General features: G+C 37.9%; 1 protein-coding gene and 1 pseudogene across 1 annotated transcript; one reads left to right on the forward strand and one right to left on the reverse strand.

The window, feature by feature from the left end:
- The first annotated feature begins 1444 nt into the window (after positions 1-1444).
- On the forward strand, positions 1445-2869 carry LOC140936594 (uncharacterized). The gene is made up of 2 exons (XM_073386095.1): positions 1445-2108; positions 2457-2869. The coding sequence occupies exons 1-2, from the start codon at positions 1445-1447 to the stop codon at positions 2867-2869; spliced, it is 1077 nt and encodes a 358-aa protein (XP_073242196.1).
- Positions 2870-3220: 351 nt separating this feature from the next.
- Positions 3221-4498, reverse strand: LOC140937541 (uncharacterized; annotated as a pseudogene).
- Between the last annotated feature and the right edge of the window lie 22088 nt (positions 4499-26586).

A 26586-nucleotide genomic window follows, 5' to 3' on the forward strand; every position in this document is an offset into this window, starting at 1 on the left:
AATGTGTAAGCCACTTTGGTTTATGGAATAAATCATTTGAACATTAATGGGAGGTCACTGCTAGAATTTCTTTCAGTAACTTTAAAGTTTGAAGCTATAAACTTCAAGATTAATTATGGCCACTTGTTAGGAACCTGAAGTGAGCCATGTTATTATTAAAAATAATTTAAAAATTTTATCGCATTTGCTACAACCCAAGCAAACTTGTTTAAACCTTCGAAGTTGCATTTGCTACTTGAGAAAACATGCTCAGTTTTATGGGTTTGATGACATTTGCCAACCAAATTAAAGTCAGAATTTGATTACATTCGCTACCTGAGCGAAAAATTGTACAATAGTAACAGTTTGATCAGATTTGCTGCTTAAGCAACTTTGTTCAAAACTTGACTTTTGACCACATTTGCCGCTACAAGCAAAATTCTGTGTTTGATCAAATTTGCACACCCTAGAAAATTTGTTCAAAGTTTAGGTTTGCTAACATTTGCTTCGTGAGCAAACATGTTTAATACAAAGAGTTTGGTTACATTTGCTATGCAAAGCAATCTGGTTTAATTATGAAAATTTGATCACCCATGATAACCCAAGCAAACATTGTTCAAATTAGATACTTCGCTCACATTTGCAAAGCCGCGTAAAAGTTCTGAAAATAACAGGTTTACATGCTTTTACATCTAAAGCAAAAGCTGTGCAAAACAGCAGATTTGCGCTATCATTTGCGTAATGTGCAAATATAGTTCAAAGAAACATATTTGCCTACACATTTGAACCATCTGCAAATGACCCTCAAATCCATGGCTGCCCATTATCTTTGCACCAAGATGTAAATGTTGTGCAAATGTGGCATTTACTGTCATTGCTACGGATAGCAAATCTAGTGCAATATCAGTCTTTGCTCTTGCGCAAAATTGTGCAAATGTGGTATTTGCTACACATTTGCTGTAATTTGGCTACCCTAGTAAATCCATTTTTTCGTCCAGTGTCTAAAGCATAGAAAAAACTATTTGACACACGTGTGACGTATCTGGAAACATTTGGTTCGTTGGTGCCCTTTGATTAAACTAGACAGGTCATTTCTTATGGACTAACTCGGCATGGGGTCAAGATGTCAAAAACGAGCTCTTCTGTCAGTCTACCTTTCTGACAGCAGAGGCTCATGTCATTCCTCTGCTTGCTACTTCTGGTGTCTTGCTTCTGAATTGCTTACTTTAAATATACGACTTTCCTTATGCACAATAGGGACTTTAAGATACAAGAACGCGGACGTCATCAAAGACGCCGTAGCCGCGTGGGGCCTGTGTCGAGGACGCCGTGTTTGTGGCGGGAAAAATAAGTTAAGATGGCGGGATTCAGCGACGCGGCCACTTATTGATAGAAAAGAAAAGTAGCGAATTTGTTTTTCTCTCCGAAGTAACAGATACTAATTATATTAGTGTTTTTAGTGCAAATGGCGACTTTTAAAGAAACCCGAGAAGTTTTGCTTGCTAGCTATGCCTGTGGTATCATTACGGATGAGGAATTTTCTTTACTTTTCGAAGAAAACAGTTCAAGCAACTTAGATTTCCCTTACGACAACTACCCGCCGTTCAATCTGGAGAGCCAAAGTGACGCTGAGTGTAGGGCGAACTTCAGGGTTGAAAAGCACCACATTCCTCTGGTAGAAGATGTTCTTCAAATTCCACAATTCTTCGTATGCGACCAGGGAACGGTTTGCGAAGGAACAGAAGGGCTTTGTATGCTTTTAAAGCGATATGCCTTTCCTTGTCGATACTCCGACATGATACCTATTTTTGGACGACCGGTTCCAGAACTTTGTATGATAAGCAACACCGTAACAGACTGGATTTATGCGCATCATAGCCACAGAATCACGCAGTGGAACCAAACCATTTTAAATCCACTGGAGCTGGAAAAGTATGCGGAAGTTGTTTTCAACAAAGGTGCGCCACTAAGCAATTGCTTTGGTTTCGTAGATGGAACCGTGCGCCCAATTACTCGACCTGGGGAAAACCAGCGACTACTCTACAACGGTCACAAACGCGTACATGGATTAAAGTTTCAGTCCTTGGTCCTACCAAATGGGTTAATTGCACACTTGTATGGTCGAGTAGGTAAGCCACACTGCTAACAAACTAAAAATAATATTTTAACTTGCAAGCCTCCACTTCAGTTACCCTACAAACAAACCTACTACAGGAAGATCAAAAATTGCTTTCATTACTTACTCTTTCTTAAGTCTCCTCCCAATTACTATGCTTATTATAAGAAGAAGGGTTAAAACAATTGTGAGAAAAGCAAATTCGAATTTCACGGGCTTTTCCATTGACCACCCTCACCCTCATCCCCCACCGGCCCATTTTCTCTTACCACTCTCTGTCAGTAAAGAAGTAAACTGCATGGATAGCATATCAACACTGCTTTCTTTTTATTAACTTAAGTTTCTTATCTTGTCTAAACAGAAGGTAGGAGGCATGACGCAGCAATGTTGGCAGAGTCTGGCCTTTACAACAGTCTCCGGGCGCATGCTGTCTCAACAACTGGCCAACCGATGTGTATATACGGGGATCCAGCATATCCCCTTCGAATGCATCTCCAGGGACCTTTCCGGCAGCGAGTACTGACTCCCCAACAGCAAGCTTACAACAGTTCCATGAGTGCAGTTCGCTGTTCCGTTGAATGGCTTTTTTCTGATATTTTAAATTATTTCAAATTTCTTGATTTCAAACGGAATTTAAAGATAGGGCTAAGCCAAGTAGGCAAAATGTACATTGTCTGTGCAATCCTTCAAAATGTTTTGACATGCTTGTACGGTAATTCAACATCCCAGTTTTTTGACCTAGATCCACCTTCTCTAGAGCATTACTTTTCCTAATCATGCTGTTTTGTAACCACCCAACATAAGACCTAAAAACTGTTTTACGTTTATATGGGAAGATACAAGAAAAGTAAATCAATGTCAAATAAAATTAAACACAACGAATAACTTGGCTTTATTATGGCTGTCAGCATCAATTTAAATCCACTCATGGAAAATGTAAATTTTTAACCTTCTAAACACGTCGAAATCAAGTCCAAACTCCAGTCAATAAACATCTAACACGGTTACAGTTCTGATTGTCTTTCGCCGGATTTAAGTCCAGGCAACTTAGTTCAAGTTTATATAACAACAAAGTAAACCGAGACCTGAAGCACCTCAAGGAATTTAAAAAAAAACCGAGTTTGTTTATTTCGGAACTAGTGTTTCAATAATCTTCATCATTGCTGTGGTTTGCAGCTGCTGCTGCTGCATTAGTAAGGATTGCATGTCATACATTTGTTTATGCTGTTCCTGTTGTTGTTTTAACATTTGGTTGAACATATAAGTTTGCTGATTTTGGGCTATGGCCATCTTCTCTTGCTCCTGTTTTCTCAAATCTAATTCTTGCTTCTTAATATCCATGTCTTGCTCCGCCTTTAGTTTAAGAAACTCTACCGTTTCACTATCACTTCTTCTGCTTTTTTTGGCTTTGCTCTGCCCCTCCTCGGACTTTCTCCTCTGTGTTTTCCCTAATGTCTCCATAGCAGTTCTGCGCATCTCTTCTGCTTTCAGCCTGTCTCCTTCCACCTTGTCCCTCTTTTCGCCGTCTTCCAGGTCGTGCTGCTCATCGGCAGACTCTTCCATGGCAATAATTTGTTCTATAGCTTCATCTAATTCAGTTTTCGTAGGGCTTATACCACTTTCCTTCAATTCCTTGGCCTCTTTTCTTTTAAATCTTTGCACCAAAACCCCGATATGGTCTCGAACTGAGCGTTTATCCACAAAAAAAAACAGGATCTTTAATGCTGTTTAGGGTATCCGCCACTCTTTGCCACAAGGCACTTCGCTGAACGGATTTCTTCTTTGCACTGAATGGGTTTACAAAGATTATTTCTCGGCAAAAAACCACATCATGTTCCTCCGTCCAGTTTATAATCCTGCCGACAAAAATAAGCGACATATACATTTTTTTAATATACGTGCACAGCTACAAGAAAATTAAAGCAAACCTTGAATGTTGTACTATATGCGGAAATCACTTCTAGGAAATAATTTGAATCTATCGTTTACAGCCGCAAAGTCTTGGACGTCGGCTGGCCAAGCCAAGTGTGTGTAAAGTTATAAACCCGCTACTCTCAGTGTATGAACTGCTTAATAAAGCAAACATTTTCCCGTCAGAGGCACTTATTTGGCAAACATAGTCGTTTACATATTACTGTTAATTTGTTTTGTTGTCTTTTCTTTAAAATCTCACACAACTTCTGCGGGAAATAGTGCGTGAATTAAATTCCCGCAAAATGAAGCGTAGTGCGAGTAACCAAGATCTGTGAATAAATTTAACCAGGATGGGAAAATCTTCGACAAGAAGGAAATAATCGGGAACAACATTGCTTTTATACAACAAATCGTTTTGTTTCTTTAGCCGTAATTCACTGAACGAAGAATGCGAAAATCTACTCACTGCGGTTTGGAATTCGAGGCCATGGCAACTGATGTTTCTTGTGTTTACTGTTCGAGAGTCAACTGAGCCTGAAAGGAAACAACAAAAAAAAACATGAGGAATATAGCCGGGATAATTAAGCTTTCGATATACAAACAAAAAGTGCCGATTCACTGTCTTAAATAAGTCAAAATAGGTTGAAATACTTACAGTTTGTCAACAACGTCAAAATGGTCTTCAGCGCGTTCGTCTTGAGCAAGGACGCGGCTTGTTTACGTCACCATCATGCGCGGTGGTAGTCATTTTGGGTATTTTTACTTCCGGTCGGCTTTGGTCACGTCCGCGTCGTTGTATCTTAAAGTCCCTAATATTTCCAAAAACCGGGCCCCTTGCCAGAATTTCTAAAATTTTCATCCGTTCGAGCCACTGGGTAAGCCAATCTCCAGTTCTTCAGCTGCTGGAAACTGTCATGTCCAAGAATATATTTCGTTGAATCTATAAGCTGCCAGATGGCCCCGGCATGCAATTTCCCAGTGAGGCGAAGCTAGCTTGGATATCTTACAACTTTCTTCAATTTACACAATTTACACCAGAAATATTAAAAGCTGTGAACCTTAAGTTATCTTTTTGCTCTTGTTTTCTTTTAATCTCTGCACCATTTCATCGCATCATGTTGTCCACATTTTAATTTCCTCGTCAGTAACTATAATCACAGGTTACAAGCAAGGTAATCATGTGTTCCAAGTCCTTGTTATTCATTGTACTTTGCTTATTTTACAACAGTTGTCTTAAACACTATTACAAGAAAAAATCTAGATTTCAAAGTGGTTCGCAAGTCATATCCAAGACCTTCACATATGTATTGATTAAGTTTAAAATTCAAGAGCTTTGTTTGCAATATCAGTTGCACATCGAACTCACAATATTGTTTTAGAGTACTAGCATGCATGCATAGTAATTAGTATTTTTCCTTTAATGTCAAAGAGACTAAATACCTTTTACTCTTGCCAGTTATTGTGTTCGCTCCTTTGTTTTTCCATTTATGTATGTCCTTTTGAATCAATGACGATGCATTTTGTGTAGATAAATGCTGGATTTCTTTTTTCGAATACATGTCATCTTTTTAGTTCGTGTTTGTTCATTCAGTGGGTCAATGTTTGGCGCGATTTTGCCCGTTCACATGGGTGTTTTCTAGTTTTGATCTTTTGATCATTTCATGATTGGATTTATGCTTAACTTGCAAATTAACTTTCAATCTTTAAGCATTCGACTAACCTTGGCCTTGCCAGAAGTGGGTTTTACACAGGTAGTGGTGTTTGGGAGGTCAGAGCTAACCTTGATTCACTAGTCTCCGTGAAGTCCCTTTTTGGGTTTGTTCATCATTGCTTTTAGATTTCACTGGCTATGGCATCTCAGTTAACGATCCAAGCAGTGTTAAGGTTCAGTTACATTAAAAACAAATATCTACACAAGAATTGCCTCATTGCTTCAGTTCTCTCGGTCAGAAAACCCAAATTTGTCTATAATTTCGTCTATTTGGCCACTATTTGGCTTGTCAGGAGAAGGAGTTATTACTATTAGCTTCTAGCACTAAAAGGTAAGCAAGAATGAAAAACAAAGATGCAAAGAGTATTGATACCTTTTCACTTTGCGAGCGAGTGGCTCGAAGTCTCCCACAATATGCAGCCTTGAAAAATCAAAATGAGTTCTCCATTTCATATTAAGGATTTTTTTTTCCGCCCTAAGCCTGTCCGTATAGGATACAAACAGCCGTGCCCTTGGGGCAGTCATCACGTATATAAAAAGGGGGACAGTTTATATCTAAGCGGGCCTCCTGTGTGGCAGAAAGAAAATAAAACTGACTCTACGTAGCTATATTTTGTAGGTTTAGTTTCTATAATAATACAAAACAATTTAACAGCAAGTTTCACCCTTTATAGATTTCACAGTATAAACATGTAGGTCTGAAAAGGTATAGAGAATGGCTTAGAAGCACTTTCTCGCTCATTGAAAAATTTAAGACTTTCTGGATACCTTTTAGGTTTTTTTTCTGTCATTCGTAGTTTTCTACTAATCTGTAAGAAGAAAAAGAAACGCTCTAATTTCAGTTTCTATTGTTCGTTCTATTTTGAAAATAGACGATTCGGATCACTCATCGTTTCTGTGCAACGTATCGTAAATTCTAACCGGTATTTTGATTTACTAGAGATGAGTACAAATAATATATTCAGCCATTTATCAGCGCTGGAGTGTTTTTTTCAGAATTATCACTCCTTAAAAAATCGACGCCAATAGCTGAAATATACAAATTATCTAATTATATAACTGTTTATTGTTTTTTGCATGGACAAAACACGTCGGTATGGAAAACGATCTATTTCTCGGCAACTAAACATCATCAAGTGCAATTCAGAGCTGTTTGTCAAAACAAAACCGCTTCTATAAGTGACTATTCTGTTTATTTTCTAAACAGCATAAATATCATAAACATTATAAATATCGTCTATTACATAACCTACTTATTATGTAACCATAGCAACGCTGATCTTTTCAGGTGTGAAAATAACATGTTATTTTCACCTGTTTAGATATCTTTTTCATTGGTGTTTATACCATACGTTTCCAGTTTACCCGCCGATAGACTGACGCCTGGCGCCAGCAGTCACTTATAATAGTTCTTTTAAGAGCGGATACGAGCGAAAACCAATATCTGCAATTTAAGGTAAAACCCGAGGTAGGGGGTTCCATCAACCCCCCACCCCTTTGTACCACGGTGGGGGTATGACTTTGCGTGTACGCCCGAGGATTAATAATAAGGTAATTAAAAGATACAGTCGACTCGCGATAGCTCGAACCTTCAAGGGAAATTGAAAAAAGGTTCGAGTTATCGGGAGTTCGAAGAAAAAAGGCGAGAGTAAGGTAAAAAACAATTTTTACTGCACAGTGAACATTTTAATCACATTTAATTGTAGAAATGTCAAGTAAAAATTAAAAGATGCTTCTAGATTATAAATCAGAACGTAACGTAACAAAACATAGCCTAAATAGAGCATGCGTTTTACTGTTTTGAGAAGAAAAGCTGCTTCACGTTAGGCTGTGACAATGAACATCAACCTCCACTAGTAAACTATGCTCCTTCAACACGTCAATAGGAAATCCAAAATTCAATGTTTCGGACGCCAGTAGACGGCTTTTTTCCCGACTTTTTAAGGGCTGAAAACATGGTTCGAGTTATCGAGGGTAAAATTATATGGAAAATGACCTGAGGGGAAACGAAAATTGGTTCGAGTTATCGAGGGTCGAGTTACCGAGGGTAAAATTACAGTGAATGTATGACGGAAATCCAGGGGAAATCGATTTTGGTTCGAGTTAGCGCGAGGTTCGAGTTAGCGAGGGTTCGAATTATCGGGAGTAGACTGTATTTCAATTTAACACAGCGAAGGCAGCAATTTTCGCCATTCGCAGCGCGGCTTTTGGGAGTGTTGTTTACTGATAAAGCAAAAGGAGAAAAGTACTAATAAATCGTAAAAACTTTTGACGAAAATTCGTCAATGTAACTTTTTCAACTGAGTTTAACCCTTGATATAAATGCTACTTAACAGAAATATAATACACGGTAAATCCAAAGCGTTTAGACTGCAGCTAATTTTGTTGTCTGTTGAACACGGTTGCCATCATACAGGTATCTACTATTCGGTAAGTTCTTCATATTTTACCATAGGTAACCCAGGCTCTGTGATAGTACCATAGTACGCTTCCACTAAAATTACAGTGTTTGTATGGGGTAAAAGTACGATCCTAAAATTTGTAGGGAATACTAAATTAAGATCAATGAAACTGACCGCTGCAGTTAGTTGTTGTTGTCCTTAATGCTCAATAACGAATTTCCCAGTGACAATTTGATCAAATTCACCATTCGTACAATGTAATATGCAAGGTATTGGAGGCACAAGATGGCATCTTGGCCGCCATGCTCCCTTTCCAACACAACTTGTTCCACGAAATTCGAACTCTAAAGGTAAATAAGCAGGCTAGGATGGTAGAAATAGGATAGCGTCAGATATAGAAACCAATGAAGCTTTCCCAGCTCGAAAAGTGAACCCTGCAGACTTCGATAAACTCGATATATATCCAAACAGGCCGAAACGTATTGTGCAGAGTGGCCGGGACAGATCAACCTGTGGCCAAGCAAATGACGCCTGGGCACTGTACAAATCAAACCCATCCTGGGTGTCCTTTCTAGGGACCGATACATATAGCTTGCCTAAATTCAGCCTCCCCTGTTGGAAATACATTTTCTCGAGGGCTATTGTTCACTTGAGCCAATCTTAGTCGGTACAGCGCTTGACCGCAGAGCTGGAGGCTCGCGGGTTCGATTCCTGATTCGATACTCAGCGCCTTAAAATCAAAGCCTTGAGCAGGCCTGAGACTAAATGACTCCTTTTGCACAGAATGAAAGCGGCTAGATCTTCGCGTGGCTCGAATGACCATGTGAAAAGACTGCCCCGTGTCAAGTCGGAGGCGTAAAAAATTGTGTCCCCAATCAGTAATTTCGTGCCAAATACATTGGCTTTCGAATAAAGTTTAGAATATAGATTTAGCCAGGGCTAAAAGCAAAGCTCCCATGCACATAAGGAACCCACGCCCTTTTTAATAAACTGCAAATGGAAATTAAATAAGAGAGAAAATCTTACCTGTTTTGTTCTATTGTTCAATCTGCTGTGGTTCGAAGTGAGATGAAAGTTGTTTTACGATGCGAGAGCTACGTTCAAGTCGACGCTTTGTTGATTTCACAATGCTTTGTGTGGTTTCGCTCTTGTTTCACTGTTGGTGTCACGCGCCGGTTGTTATTATTGTCTCGCGTTTCATTTTGGTTATTAATTTCTTAACAATATTTGAATTAACGGTAAAAAGGTGTGTTGGAAAGGGAGCATCACGACCGAGATGTCATCACATGCCTCCTACCTTGCTTGTGCATTATATTGTATGGAGGGTGAATTTGAGCAAATTATCATGAAAGGCTTGGCGCACGCTACTGGTGTACACGAGCGTAACACCGTGCCTTATGCACGATTCGCGCACAAGAAAAGGCACGGTTTTTGTGCCAAAGCACGGGAAAAAAACATGCAAAGGCACAGATTAGGCACACTTTAGGCACAGTTAAGGCACGTTTTAAATATTGCTAAGGCACATTTTAGGCACAGTTTGGGCACAGTTTTGGCACGGTTTAGGCACTGTTTAGGCACAAATATTCAACGCTGGGCACTTTTTTGAAAATCTTTGTAACCCGACTTGCAAAAAAGAACAAACTTGGTACGAATTACAAAAATAATTCAGATCAAACACGATACAGTTAGAAGTATAGGAAGTGTAAGTTTTGAGCCGCGCCGAAAGTCTGAAAAAGTATTCTTCGACAGTCCATGTTTACACACGCGATGTATGCGGTCTGAACCTTTTCAATTGCCATGCAATTTTTATAGACTCGCTTTCTTTCGTTTCTAAAAGAAATCGTGAAAGAAAGTCGAAGCCATAATAACAAAAACAAAGCTAAAGAAGTAAGGCACAAAAAGAGCCAATAAAAGTCGTAGAAAAATAATACTTTTTGCGATCGCGGTAAAATTGGCCTGAATTTGCATAACAACATGAAAAGTACAAAGTGGTAATTTGAAACCTTCATGCCAACGCGTGTTGTTTTTTTAATACAAAATGCGGCTGCTTTTTAAAAAGATTTCTCTAGCTAAAAAAAGTAGGATTTACACTTAGTAGTAAAATAATTCAAGCCGCTTGCTTGTTTTTGTTTTCTGGCTCTGTTAGCAAATTAAGCTTTGATCGTATAACAATCGATGAGACGTGCCATTTATTTTGCTTCAAAACTCATCGGCGTGCAATCAATTTTTTCGTTTTCATTTTATAAGTCATATCACAAGTAAATTCTTTTTATGAATGCAAATCTGCCCTCCCGAAAAAAACAAATGTTTCGTTCCACCTAAACGCTTCATTAAGAAGGGGAGAAGAAACCTACTTGGAAATTTTTTAACATCGATGAAATTAGCATATCAACAATGTAATTGACCTGAGCACATACTTTAAATACGCTAACCTGTTTAAGATTCCATTTTCCTGTTTGTCGGGGCTTCCCCTGCTGTCTCTAACCGTATTCTGAGTCATGTTATTTCTTATTAGGGGATAAAAAGGTCGTCAGACCGTGTTTCTAGACTTTGTAAACCTCAAAACTGACATAATTGCCGTGCGCCCTTCGTTCGCTGTGGAGCTCGATAGGCTGGACACGATTTTCCGAGTGACTCAATATTTTGGCACAACTTGTGCACAGATTAGGCACAGTTTGGGCACAACTTAGGCACGGCTTAGGCACGTTTTTCAAAACTAAAATGCACACTTTATGCACATCTTAGGCACATTTTAGGCACAAAATCTTTATGCCAAAGCACACTCTAGAATCCGATTTTCGGTCCAACGCACGGTTTACGAATTTTCACGTTAAAAAAATGCTGTCTAACCTTACATATTTGATCTTAGCGTAAAAATGGGTTTCCCGAAGTCTTAACAGTTAGTCTATAAGGAAGGTTTAACTTATGAGCATTCCAAAAATTATTATTTCTTCTCTTAACAACAACAGAAAGTCAATGAAAACCAATCTTTTAAATTGACGTTCGCGCTGCACAGAGATCGCATGTAGACAGAACATCTTTGTGAAAACGCCCTAAACTTTGTTGTTTTGGCATTATGTTCAGTAATTTTTAATACAGTTAGTACTCATAAGTCACTGACCTCTTCGGAGAAATTTTTCCAAAGTACCATTAACAGAAACAGAGAAATCCCACAATATGCGTGGTTAGACTGTAAATGTTACGCGAGCTGTTAAAAAATGGTCCCATTTTGAGCAATACTTTTCATATTTCAATTTTATTTTGGTCTTACAACCAGAAAAAAAATATTCAATGAAAAGCTGTTTATAAACTTTAACTTCTTGCCAAATATCGATGCGATCTGAGTTTTAATAAGTTCATAAGAGCCAAACGATGTGAGATTCTTAGCCGTGTACACCAGTAGCGTGCGCCAAGCCGAAACGTCGTTTGAGCTTTAAGGAGAACAACAACCAATTGCAGAGTAAGTTTCATTGACTTTTATTTGAATTTTCCCACAAATTTCAGGATCGTATTTTAACTCCATACAAACACTGTAATTTTACTTTCTCCTCTTCTGTATTTGTTATCTAGTTACTACTCACAGTCATGTAATATTCATTATCCCGTGCGATGACGTATTAGGCGTTATGTAAACCCGAATGTTATATACAAAGTTGTCACTTGGCAAAGAGTTTCATTGAACGTGGATCAGGAAGATTTCCCTCTGCGCGGCCTGCTGTTTCGTCCGCAGAGTTGTAGTACAGTCACAGCAGTCTGTGCTCCCTTTCCAACCGTAACCACTGTGAGATTCTGGCGGTGAAAGTAAGTCTGGTGCGTCTGCGAGTGCGGCTGTCTTGGAGCACACAAATTCAGTTTCGCCATGTGTGAGGCCTTCGAACTCCACTTCTACGCCAAGGAGACGTGATGGATTCCTTTTCTTCCGTACATTTCTGCGCTAGTTGTGAAAGGTTCTGGACGTACGTATTCAGACCGACTACAGGGTGAGATTTTTCGGTATTGGTGGGTCGGCATTCTGTGCTTCGCCCGTGTCTGTTAGGACTCGTGAGAATTCATTACCACCTTCGTGTTTTCGCTTTGGCATTATTTTCCACTTGTGTTACCGGCCGGGGGACTTATAGAATGAGCGCTACTTTTGATATTTGACATGATAGATTTTCCTTTATCAACTCTGAGGAAAAGGCCTAGGAATGAATATGATGAGGTTGTAGCTATAGTAGGCAATCAAAGACACAACAGAAAGTAAAAATGCCTACAGTCCCAGAAATGCAGGCAGGAGTGATAAATTCATTCTTCAATTAAATCGTTTGAATTTTGTGCCCTAATTTTTAACTTTCACATCATTTCCGATTCCTTCATTTCTGAAGACAACCTATGATGCGTGGCTTAAACAACTAGGGGCCTGATTATTATCTCATTAGCCCCTTTCTTAAAGGGCGATAAGTTGGCGTTGTACGTGTTATTGATTAATAAGGATAATTATAAATGATTTACGAACGCCTTGAAAAATAATCTTTAAAAAGTCGACAAAATCCTAGGGCTGACTTTTTTTAAGGCAAGAAAAGACTTGGAAGGATTCAATACGGCGTTTTTCAATTTACGGTAGCTGAGTTTTGTGCTCGATGGATTGTTTACAACTCCCGTGTATTCGCGTAGAAGAAGCCGTTTCGTCAACTCAGCGTTTTCTAACCAGGAAATTTTGGCTCAAAAGTCGAAGTTTATTTATGACAAACACATTTAAAAGGGAATGTTTGCAGAAATTCTACGTTTCAAGTAAACAGGAAAAAGAATAATATAGGAAGACGACGTCTTACCTCGAGCAACCGAGCCACCATTTTTGTCAGCACTAGAAACAGCACAGACTAGAAACAACAGACAACTCCCAAAGCACAAACTCAGCCAAAACGCTAAAAATCTTCAATGTTTACTCAAGTTTGGGCTTATAGAAGATAATGTCACAGTTTTTTAATGACCGTGAAATTCAGAGTCCGGGTAGTTAGTTAATCAATTGTGGCCCTGAAAAAATTTGAAGGAAAAAAACTACGAATTTTTAAGAAAATGCTTTTTTCGTGAGAAGGACTCTTAAACGCTGACAAACGTCAACAAATAGCGAAAACTATAATTTCTATATGTTTGCTTTGCTCGAAATCGTGCGCATTTACAAGGCCCTAAAGCGTTTTGCTGACTTGCAAGGACCCATCTGTCATAACGATGCCCAAAATAAAGAGATGAATCTCATAGTTTATTAGATATAATCCGTGTAAAGTTTGCTTATCGTTTTCGCATAAATTATGACCTAAATTTGGAAACCGCTAAATTTCTCGAATTGGGTCTTTGCGATTTTGGTGAAACTCTGCTCAGCGCAAGGCACTAATACGCACTATGTGTTTCCGAGAGATTTTCAAGAAAAAATGCCGGCAACAGGTGATTTTCGACTCAGACCTCAAAGGGGAGTGGCATTATAACCACGTGACATTTACTCCGATCGCCAAAAATTTTATGTTGTATTGTAGATTGATCTATATGTTATCCATTCTATGTGTTAGACTTACGATAAAAGTAAAGGTTGGGATACCAGAGAGCCTCAAAGTAGGATGGTACTCCCCCCCCAAAAAACTGGGTCGAGTCACCATAAGAGCCATAATGGCTCGTAATCACAGCAGATTAGGCCTGGAAACAAATTATTAGAAAACAAAACCTGGCAGAATTTTTTGAATTCGACAAATCTGGTGAAGTGTAAACCAGCATTTTATACTTTTTATACATCACATCTGAGGTGAACAGTACTATGAGGCGCTGTTTCTATCATACAGACCTCGGACAGAATGCAGTTTTACACAATTTTTTCAAGTCAAAATGCACTCATTCAACATTCAGGACGATCAAAGCACGCGCTTCCTTTGCACAACAAATTATAAAAATGACCGCATCTTGATGAAAACAACGGGCACATCGATTAAAATTGCAAGAGAGACTACCATCAATCAATAAAAGAAATATAATTCGGTGAAAAATTTAAAATTTACAGAGACAGCAATTTTTATTCATGAAGACAAGTATTGAGATTAAAGTGTCTCCAAAAATCCTGAGTCATGTATTTAGCATATAAGGTTAAAACCATACTAACTGTTAACTTTGTTTCCTTCTCGGTGTTCCTTTTTTTTTTTTTTTAGATGAGCTCGAGGCAAGAAAATAGCTCAAAGCTTTTTTACAGCCAAAATTATAACTAAACATTCTTCGAAACGGTTTCTTTCTATTTGCGGTTAGAAAATGTATAAAGGCTTTTTAAAGTTCTGTATATCAAACCTGATAATAGGTCAGACCAGTGTCTCGAATCTCACAATGTTCATAAACTTACTAGCCGCATAAACTACGTTCGACTTCATGAAACCGGAAAAAGAAACAAACAAACATCAAATACAATTACGTAGGCTTACCAGTTGAGAGATGAAGCTCCTGAGAGCCGTCAAGTAAAGCCAGAATCGCTTGAGGCTTTTCAATCCTCTTACGCATCAAGCAAGGTGAAAATGAAACCGACACCATGTGAAATCGGATTTCCGATGACTTTGACAAGCGGCGCATTTCTCAACCAAAAACCCAATAAACAAACCAGCCATAAATAAAAGAAAATCTTGATCGCAGCTGTATGCTGTTTTGTAAAACTAATGGGAAAAGACAGTTCAAAACAAAACAAGATGACGACACAAAACTCTGAAAGCTTTAGTTACAGGTAAACAAGTTTCCAGATGCTGCATAGATTTTCCTCTTCAACCCACTTGTCAAATTTCTGAACAATCAGGGCACAAAAACTGGAAGTAGAACGTGACCAACGCGTGACCATAACGAGAAAAGTAAAAAGCAACCGCCTTTCTTGTCCTGCCTGTAATAGGTGGCTGAATTTTCGAGTCAGAGGTCAGTTTCAGATCAACATTTGATATTTCGGCTCATAACACGACTCATTTTCTATACATTTCAAAAAAATGAATTTGAGCCTGCGATTATTTGAAAACTAGTAACTTGTAGGGGGATAACTTCAAAAAATACTCGACCTCGAGCTCGAAGGGCCGATTCTTGAGCACGCGATACGGTCAGGTGATACTGGTCACAGTAAATTGATCACAAATGGATGTGCAATAACAGGTTGCACCTGGGCTCCCAAACTAGCTAGAAAGTGTGAGATTAAACATTGGTCTCCCTGTAGTGCGGACGGACGCTCGGTCGGGCGGTCGGTCGGTGTACGGTTACGGGATTACCAAATTTTCTACGATGGATAGATTTACTTAGCTATGGGGCTACGCTCGCGGGCGCCTTCCACATGCTTGGTGCTGCGCTATAATTTTTAACTCGACGTTTTGTATATGCTTCAACATACCTCTTTAGAAGTGACCGTACATGAAAGAGACAACGCATGTAGATAAGTAACTAATAAATGCGAACGAAACAATATGAGTGACAGATTATAATCATTGTAAATACAAACCTCGGTCTGATTTTCCATTTTGGACTTCTCTTTAATACATACTAAGATAAAACCTGTTAATCATGACTTGAAAATTGGCTTCCACCAAACGTTTCTACCAAAACTGACTTTCTAACATTGAATTAAACACCTATACTCCTGCTCCGTAAAAAAACATGTTTTAACGAAATCCATGTATTGGTATTACTGTGCTTTTTCATAGAAAAATAACACTTTTGAACCTCGATGGAATAAGGCTAGCTTTGATGCATGAAAACAGTTACTATCTCATTTTCAAGTGCCAACTAGACACTTTCGTCGTAATTAAGTGTTTTTGTTCATTTGGCGTTTTCTTGCCAAACCAGATAAACTAATCTTAATCATCATCGTCATCATCATCATCATCATCATCGTCATCATCGTCATTATCATCATCGCCATCGCCGTCGTCGTCATCGTCATCACTATTGTCATCATCATCATCTTCGTCATCGTCATCACCACTGTCATCATCATCATCTTTATCATCATCACCACTGTCATCATCATCATCGTCGTCATCATCATCACCACTGTCATCATCATCATCGTCGTCATCGTCATCACCACTGTCATCATCATCATCGTTGTCATCGTCATCACCACTGTCATCATCATCATCATCATCATCATCGTCATCACCACTGTCATCATCATCATCGTCGTCATCGTCATCACCACTGTCATCATCATCATCGTCCTCATCGTCATCACCACTGTCATCATCATCATCGTCGTCATCGTCATCTCCACTGTCATCATCATCATCATCATCATCATCATCGTCATCACCACTATCACCTTTATCATCGTCGTCATCGTCATCACCACTGTCACCATCATCATCGTCGTCATCATCATGATCGTCATCACCACTGTCATCATCATCATCGTCCTCATCGTCATCACCACTGTCATCATCATCATCGTCCTCATCGTCTTCACCACTGTCATCATCATCATCGTCGTCATCGTCTTCACCACTGTCATCATCATCATCGTCGTCATCGTCATCACCACTGTCATCATCATTATCGTCGTCATCGTCATCACCACTGTCATCATCATCATCATCATCATCATTATCACCACTGTCATCATCATCATCGTCGTCATCGTCATCACCACTGTCATCATCATCATCATCATCATCGTCATCACCACTGTCATCATCATCATCATCATCGTCGTCATCGTCATCATCATCATCATCATCGTCCTCATCGTCATCATCATCATCATTATCATCGTCATCACCACTGTCATCATCATCATCGTCATCATCGTCATCATCATCATCATCGTCATCACCACTGTCATCATTATCATCATCATCGTCGTCATCGTCATCATCATCATCATTGTCATCACCACTGACATCATCATCGTCGTCATCATCGTCGTCATCATCATCATCATCGTCATCACCACTGTCATCGTCATCATCATCATCATCATCGTCATGACCACTGTCATCATCATCATCGTCCTCATCCTCATCATCATCATCGTCATCACCACTGTCATCATCATCATCGTCATCATCGTCATCATCATCATCATTGTCATCACCACTGTCATCATCATCATCGTCATTATCGTCGTCATCATCATCATCATCGTCATCACCACTGTCATCATCATCATCATCATCGTCGTCATCGTCATCATTATCATCATCGTCCTCATCGTCATCATCATCATCATCATCGTCATCACCACTGTCATCATCATTATCGTCATCATCGTCATCATCATTATCATCGTCTATACCACTGTCATCGTCATCATCATCATCATCGTCATCACCACTTTCATCATCATCATCGTCATCACTGTCATCTTCATCAACGTCGTCATTGTCATTACCACTGTCATCATTATCATCGTCGCCATCGTCATCTCCACTGTCACTATCATCATCGTCTATGTTAGCGTCGCCATATTCATCTTTTATAACTAGAAACCGAAAAGTAAAAAAAGTGCTTGAATTACACCATAAATTACTCTGTCAGTCCAGTATGCTTATGATAATTGAGCCATATCTGCACGTAATTAGTACTCATGAGAGCATGCATTTGCCATAAGTTAAGATTTGTATTTTTGCATCTCCTTGGTTGATTCTTTATTGGTAAGTAAGTCTGCATTTTACTTGGGAGCCAATTCGTGGACAGTTATCCCAACAACACCACATGCCTCCATTGTCCTTCAGCTAATAATGCTTGCTTCATGTTCTTTTAAATATTGAGCATAATCATAATTGGTTGTCCTCTAGCACCGACTAGCCAATGTAATCATAGCTTGCTGTTTTTATGAAAAGCGTTGCAACAATTATATCAGGGTTTTTTATTAATAGGAGAACTTCCGCACGCGGCGAATTTGAAAAGCTATATCGACGTGAGAAAATTGTTGTAATATTAGCCGTCCGTCCACACAGACTCTCGGGGAATGTAAGAGGGGACTACAAAGGAGGTGAAGGAAGTCTAAGATGAGCAGCTTTCGTTTGTCCTGGTAAAACGTTAACCAGTTTAGTGGTTACTAATAGAGTTTATGCTTTCTTCATTTTTGTTGTTGTAGTTGTTGTTGTTGTTGTTTGACTAGCGACAAAAAAACTTTGAAAAATAAAAGACTCTGCTTTTAGCTTAGTCATGCCAATCAAGTCACAGATTAGGCAAAACTTTGACAGGTGTATATATTGTATGTAGTCCAATTTTAATCCTTGTTTTAAATTTTATTTTTCTTTGTTTCAAACTCGTTACCATATACAAAACATACCCCACAACAAAGGAAAGTAAAAACTTAAACCTAGGATGAAATTGAACTACAGTGGAACCCCGTTAATGCGACCACATTTGGGTTATAAAATCCTGGTCGTAATAACGAGGTGGTCGCATTAACGGAGTCCTCAAAATAATAAAATGACTCAATGGTTTTTACGTTTGGTTTGAAAGAATATGGCCGTAATGACTAGGTGGTCTTATAAACGGGGTGGTCGTAAGGCGGGGTTCCACTGTACAACGTACATAAGCGTTAAGTCTTTTGCAACATCTTGCAATTTCGCTTACGGACAACTGAAGCTTAGTGTAATTTTAACCCTTTAACTTCCAATGCTCTGCCACAAAATGAAATGCAGCTGCTGTCAAGACTGGTTTGTAATTTAAAGCTGTTTTAATGGTTTGTTTATTTGGTTTATGTTTGAGAAAAACGTCCCATAAAAGGAACTGTATTTAAAGATGGTTGCGTTTTTCAAATTTCATGCAAGCGTTGTAGTAAAGTAAAAGAAAAACCGATTTACTGCCTTTTAGGAACTCCATCTCTAGTGAACACTGAACATTTATTTATTTTAGTAAAATTTATTTGTTTCTTTATTTTTATCTGGTTTCACTTTCCCTCCGATTTTGGGAGTAAATATTTCTAGTCACGTACGATCATCGGCATCTTTGCAATATTTGTTTGGGACAATGTATTGTCCTTTATTATAGTATCAGGTTTAATACACAGGCTTAAGATTATAAACATTTTTTCGTGTTTCCTGTATAAAAAAAAAGTTCTAAAGAACGCAGCCGCGCTACTCGCACTCTTGAATGAATGTAGGCTGTTGTTGTTGTACCTATTTCAAATATTTTTTTTTTAGTTGTTAGTCAATAATTTTGCATTGTTCAGCTTTTATTTTTTCATTAGTTCGTGGAATGGCACTTGAATAGAGATCGTTGCTTTGTGTACACTTTCCCATATTTCTCTATAGTATAAAATGAGTCGTAGCTTGCCTTTAAGTTGTTGCAATGTTTATTTTGTAGTGGACATTTCTCAACGAATGCAATGCAAAACATATACCGCGCTGTTTATGTAGACTCCTGAATTATAGTTCCTAGTTCCTAGTACTGTTCCTAGAGGAAACAAACATGATCCTATACTAATGTTTTCTTTCATTTCTACGGACATCGCGAACTTTTTTATAACGTTCAATTTAAAGTCCTGCAATGTGTATATTAGAATAATAGGTATTTTTATTAGCCTCTATCAATCGATTGAATTAACCGTTGCTGTCGAAAATCTTAACTGGGAAATTTTTTTTCTGTAGCTTTTCAGATTTTTATCCATGTTCGACACATTATAAACAAATGGCCTTACTATTTTATGCAACAAGGATGAGTACAGTGTATTTACCCATATATCTCAAAAGCATGACAGATTCGTCTACCATGAGGCAGATCGATTTGATGATGCAATATATTGATTTCTCACCACCTTTAACAAGACGCTTATTCGTGCTCACTTTTCATATACACATCGACTGTAGAACTATGTTTGATACATTAATTTTCTTTATATTGTAAAATAAAATTGTCATAGTTTTTGGTTACGCTTTAGGTAAGTCAAGGGAACTCTAGAGCAAACCCGGTTGTTCTTTATTAATATGAAATTGAGACATGAGGGACAGGAGAAATGAGGAAAATAGGGTAAAAACAAACCAACCAGGATAAATCAAAGCATATAATGTTGGGTAGTTCTTCCCTTCATTTAAAACTTCATTTAAAAAAAAAAAAAAAAGAAATTGAAAAGCACATCACTTTGAAAGGGATAACTTTCTCCAGCATCCAGGGGTGTTGTCGAGTGGTTTTGTATAAGTTCAAATTGCCAGAACATATGATAAAATAACTAATAAAATCAGCCTACCATCTTTCTGAGGTAAGGGTTTACCCCAGACTGGATTCAAGAGTGCAACCAAGCAAATAAGGATGAAAATTTTGGAAGACATCCCTGTGGCTTGTAGACCTCCTATTCAATGTCACTATACTAACACAACAACCGATAAGTAAAGCTGCAGAAAAATGAAATGATCTAGAAGTAAAGTCTTCAAGATATTTTTTCCCTTCCTGTGATATGGTTAGTAAGTACCAATATTCGTTTATGACCATATCAAAGGAGTCGATTTGATCTGCAAAAAAAAGTTATCTGCTTAAATATAGAAACACTCGTACACCGGTGAGGTCGGAGTCAAATACATGCTGATTTATCCAAAGTATCTTTACAATCTTCTCTAAGAGCAATAGTCAGCCATTATATAATTGTGTTTCTATTGAATTAAATAAATTTTTGTACTAGTTAGCACGGCTCAAAGCAAGCTAACCATCCATGGTATCTTCAATGGCACGTTCAGAGGTAAGGGAAAAATTTGCCTTCCCACGTGTCGGAAGTGATTATATTACATAACATTCTTGAGTAAGATTAATGTTTGTTTTGCGAGTATTCTGTTGCAAAGTGAAGATATTGTCCTTTTCTGTGCATTCAGTGAGGCAGAAAGTAATCATTAACACTCTTGAAACAATGAATCATTCTCTGTTTTTTTTTATTCTCTCGGTAAATGGTGCATTAAAAACTGGCTGACACTGAAAACCCAATCGATCGATCCATTGGTTGCAAATAGTGGCTTATATCTTTAACGAGCATACAGCGATAAGGTACGAAATTGTTTAGCAGTAACAAGCACTTGAGTATTTAAGCCATGGAATCTCAAAGTCACGATGAATTCGGCACCGTTATTGTGCAATGCAAACAGAAATTATTGTTTCTTTTCGTGGAAACATAACTAATTAAAATAAACTGCTTGGTAGTTTTTAACTGGAAATTCAATTCCAAGGAGGGAATTAATAAGAAAAACATATTAAATATTGGAAACGTGAAGGCCATGGTTGCCTTAGCTTCTCCATGGAAACAAAAAACGCAAGGTGTCATATTAAAGGGACAGGGCTTGTAACACGACTCAACTTGTGGACAAATTGCTGCATCTCATTTAAAACAAAGGACACTTTTTTTCTATTATTTATTTATTTTTTGAAGGTTCTCTACCTATTAGTTAGTCATCCATTACAAGAACGAGTGTGATAAGGGTCATACATTACGTTTCAAGCGATTTGAAGGGATGTTAGATGAAGTGTGGACATGATAAATGAATTAAGGTCCTATATTTTTCTTTCTTCATATCAACGATATAGACAATTGTTATCACACTTGTAACAACTGAATCTATTTCCTGATGGTATTGAATTTATTTTTTATCAAACTGCATGGCAAATGACTATATTTTTATAGCTGAGATAGATAGATAGGTAGATAGATAGATAGTTTATTAAAAGTAAATACACGGCCGCCAGAGGCTGAATTGTGTAGTTACAAATAAAACTGAGCTAAAAATAGAATAATTTAGAATACATCAATATTAAAAATAATACAAATTCAAGCTTATAATATATAAAAGCATTCACACCGAACCATTTAATTGTACTTTAGGCACGAGGAAAAAATAAAAGTGTTCTTAAGACGGTCAGTCTTCCTCTTTGGAAGTGCAAAGTGTCGGTGATTTCTTAGTAAATATGGAGCCTTATTGGTTTCAGTTGATAACTTGTTAAGTTTGTTATCCTTGTTGCCGAGGGCAGCGTTAAAAACCTTGTCACATATGTCCTCGCAATATGAAATAATGGTTGGAATACCAGCTTCATTAAGTGCCTCGTCATAAGACAGACTGGGGCAAATGATTGATAATGCCCTTTTTTGGACCCGCTCCAGCTCACGCTGTAAATACTTGGGCAGAGCATAAAAGAAAACCTAGGATTGATCTTATGCATGTGGCATAAAAGAGGACTAAGTCCCTACATGGAAGCTTTGCCCGTTGAAGCTGGACTATATAGCTAGGAAATACAAACGTTTAGGCCCCTTTTTCACAGTTTCCTTAATGGGCTCATTCCATTATAAATCGCTTGTAATTACCACACCCAGCAGCTTTCACGGGCATCCAACGTCAATTTTCGAAAAATATCTGTTCGGAAGACGATTTGAGATCTAGAATTTTCGGAACATTTGTTGTAACATTTCTTCCTTTCCTGCCTCTCCTAGGATTTTCGAACATCTAACAAATGCTTTAATTGCCCACTTTTAACGGATTTTTACCGTAAAAAGGTCACCTATAATTTTCGGGAGCCTTTTTTCTGGCTGAAATTTTCGAAAAGGTAAGTTTTGATCCCTATCATTTTCAAATCACTAGACTTTAAGCTTGATCCAAACAGATGAAAAATTTATAGGGTATAAAAATATACCTATATTTAACTACTAAAATAGGTTTAACAAATCTATGTTTAAGTGGTGGGTGCCCCTGAGCTTTGCGCTTCTAACTACATCAAGTTGGTTACCATTTACAAGAATACGGCGGAACTCAGACTGCTTTTTAGTGAAGGAAATTGCAAGTTCTTTACACTTTTCAACTACTTCTTACGTTGTCGTGTTAAATAAGCTAATAATAAGCTGATTAAATAAAGGTCAATTTGGGCATTGTTAATGAGCAATTGGAAGCTTAGGTTTGGTCGCCACTCAAGCAAATCATTGCAGTGAGTTGCATGTGCCCAAATATCTAAAACAACCTTTATTGGATTAGACTATCTTTTTGTATATTTATATACACTGCACCGTAATTTTTAGGGAGTTATTATAACTCCAAAAATGGAGTAAAAATTTTAGGTACAGGATAACCCCTTTTTGGGGGTTATTTTAACTCCTAATCTAACTCCGAATTTGGGGTCATTTTTACTCCTGAAAAAGAGTTCTTTTTACTCCCAGTCTGGAGTTAAGATTACTCCGAAATGGGGTTACTTGTACTCCTTACATGGGTTGTTTTTACTCTTTTTGGAGTTAATTTAACTCTGAAAGTGGGGTAAAAATTTTAGGTACAGGATAACTCCTTTTTTGGAGTTATTTTAACTCCTCAATATCTGGGGTCACTTTTACTCCTGAAAAAGAGTTCTTTAAACTCCTTTTTGGAGTTAAAGTAACTCCACGAAAAATAACTCCACTGTAAGGAGTTAAATTAGCCCCACTAGAGGAGTTATTATAACTCCCTGAAAATTACAGTGTGAACACAGGGCGAAATAAATTACTGCCTCGTCATCAAAATTCCACCATTTGTTTCTATAGAAACAGAAGATAATCAAGGTAAGAACTAAAAAGCGCGTGGATAGGCTTCAGTGATTTAGAGATGACAGAAATCGATTAACGAATAAATGTCATCAAAGTTGTCTTGAATAGTTGTTGCATAACTAGATGAAAGATTTCGGAATTCCATTTTGAATTTACGCATTTAGATCGAATTCGAGAAAACCTTTTTCTTTCTTATCAAAAACTGACTGATCTTCTGGTTATTTATTAAAATTTGAACATTTATGTGACTGTACATTCTTAAACTTGAGATGCCATTGATCGTCTGCATTTAAATTTAAAGTTATAGATACAAACCCGCTTCCATACACATATTTATATTTTAGAATTTTTACGACATATACTGATAAAACTTCGCTTATTCATATTCTCCCATCAAAACCGTATTCTTCCTTGCCAATTTGACGGTCATCATTATCCTTCAACCACTGGAGTGGTTGACACGATTTGCTATCAGGTCCATCACATCAAGACCTGAATCCTCAGCAATTACTTTAGAGTCTCTACCTCGGGGTGTGTTACTAATACGTAAATGCACTCTGCCCACAAAGCGCCAGAAAATGAGAGATGAGATTACTTCAGTCTTTATCTGGCCGATACCAATGAGCAGCAAATAGAAGACAATTTTTCTTGAGTCTCAAAGAGAGATCTGTTAGCCCTCAAAAGATCCTGTCAAGTGTGGCATGGTCTCTCCAGCTGATGTCATGAGCTCTTCTCAGAAGGTGTTCCCGCCTTCTGTCACGCCACTTTCAAACATGCTTTGACCACGTGCTGTAATGTATCCCAAGCGGGGCACATTGCATGCTTAATATATCACAATCGGTATACATTTGATTTTAGTCAAGGCCACGTGACCAAGAATCAACCAATGGCAGTCCCTGTTAAGCTGGGTGAAAGTCTAGGAATAGAACAATAAGGGTATAAATAATTGCAATAGGACTGAGTGGAGTCCGATTCGGTCTTTAATCAGACGAGTGATTAACAAAATTTGTAAATCACGAAGATGATTAAAGACATAATTGGACTAAACGAAGTTTCGTTACCAATTAATCACAACTATAAAAAAAGGGTAATGTTTTAGCTCTCTTGAAAATAAAAAAAAAGAAATTCCAAGAATTTTCTTGCTAGCAGTGAAAAAAAAAAGTCATTTAAGTGCGCGCGCGCGAACGCACGTACTGTCCACTGTCCTGTTACACTGTCCTATTAGTGCTAAAATCAAGACAGTTGATAGCCAATCAAATTTGAGGATTTTGTTAAGTTATGATTTTTAATTTAAAATTAACTATATATTTTTTGGAAGTTGTTTTGAAATTTCGAAATATGTTTATATATAAGCAAGCTGTGTGGTCTTGTTATATCTAGAGCTAGAGTGTGTTTTTCAGAACATGTGGGAACTGTTTTTTTTCCAGTTTAGATATTCCTTAGTAGCAAGAATTTCGTGGAGATCAGCTGAGATAGTCAGATTTGAAACAGCTTAAAACTTTTTTACGGCTAATACTAATCTACTTTTTGACGGTTGATGGTAAAATAAAATAGATTGACTTTTTTTGGCGGTTGACGTTAAATTTTAGGCCGTTTTACAGATGACGGTTAACCCACTGAGACGTGGTTTATGTATTCTAAGGTCTTTTTGTAAAGTTCTTTCCGCATATTCTCAAAAAAATATTCAACCAAGAAAGCTTCATTGTACTATTGTACTATCATCTGAAAATTAGTGCGGTTATTTTCGTTAGAAAAGTCTAAGCGCTTTCTTGGTCGAAAAATGATTAAACTGCAAAACTTTGATAACTTGTTTCCGCCACTAAAAAATTATCGTAGTAGAACGACGATTTCCCGCGAAAATGAAGTTGGTTTACGCGTGTGCACTACTTAATACTGAGAAAATCTCGTTCTCGTAGTCGTCCTCGTCTCAGAATCTAAAGCTCTCTAATATCGGTAAAACGAAGCACTGGTGGGGAGAGGGTGTAACATGAGAACACTGTTGGCCCCAATTTCCGTGTAGTGCAATCTGATTAATCAAACTCGTCCCTAGGGTCTTCTCGCTTTTCAATATGGTGGCGGCAGGAAAGAAGACCCTGGGACACAGCAGAAATCACGTGAATGATTCGTCCACGGAGAGCGGAAATTTATTCAAAATGGCGGGCAAACACAAGGGTGCGAGGATGTGAGTACGAGATCTTGAGACTGGTGGAAAACAATCAAAATGGCGGCAAAGGCGAACTCAATGTGCACATGGAAAGAAGCTAAAAATAACCATGAATACACGTACAAGTGCTAGCCACAGGAATACGGTAGAAGGATATTTGGATACAGCGATCTTATTTTGCAGTTCAATGACTTTCTTTATTTTAAATTTCAAAGTTTTAACGTGCGCGGCACTTGACAACTTGACTTGATTTTTAGATACCGCCTTTTTCTCACTGCTTTTTTTGCCTACTCTGGGTGCCAGAGGTTTTTTCTTCTTTCGTAGACACTAAAAATTATCGTCAGTTTAGTTACAGATCTTCATGAGGCTTTTGACTGTTCTTGTTCTATCTGAACACATTTTTACTTGAATCTGTAAACCTTAGTTCTCCTGAAAGCAACAACCATAAAGCACTGTCTATTTTGTTTTATTTTGAAGAACCTTCGGCTGTATAATAACATGAAAATTAAACATTCCCTTGTTTTGCCATTTGATCTGGTACAGGTAATAAAAGCTAGCAAAGTTACTGTCAATCTTCATCTACTTCACAGTTGTAAGACTTTTTAGTTTGCTGTCAATATCAATCCCTGTTCATAATGTTTTGGGGTTACATGGTTACCCTGATCTTACCGGTTTGTTTCCTCCGGTTGTTTTTGTTGTTGTTGTTTTTCTTTTTTTTTACAGTTGGCAAAAATGGAAAAAAAGACCCTGCCTTAGTTACTAGCTAAACATAAAGAGTGTGTCGTAGTTTATACCATAATTTGCAATATACCAATCCCGAAAATGTATTCTCTACTT

This window comes from Porites lutea, chromosome 1, assembly GCF_958299795.1.
Source record: "Porites lutea chromosome 1, jaPorLute2.1, whole genome shotgun sequence".
In the NCBI taxonomy this organism is placed as follows: domain Eukaryota; kingdom Metazoa; phylum Cnidaria; class Anthozoa; order Scleractinia; family Poritidae; genus Porites; species Porites lutea.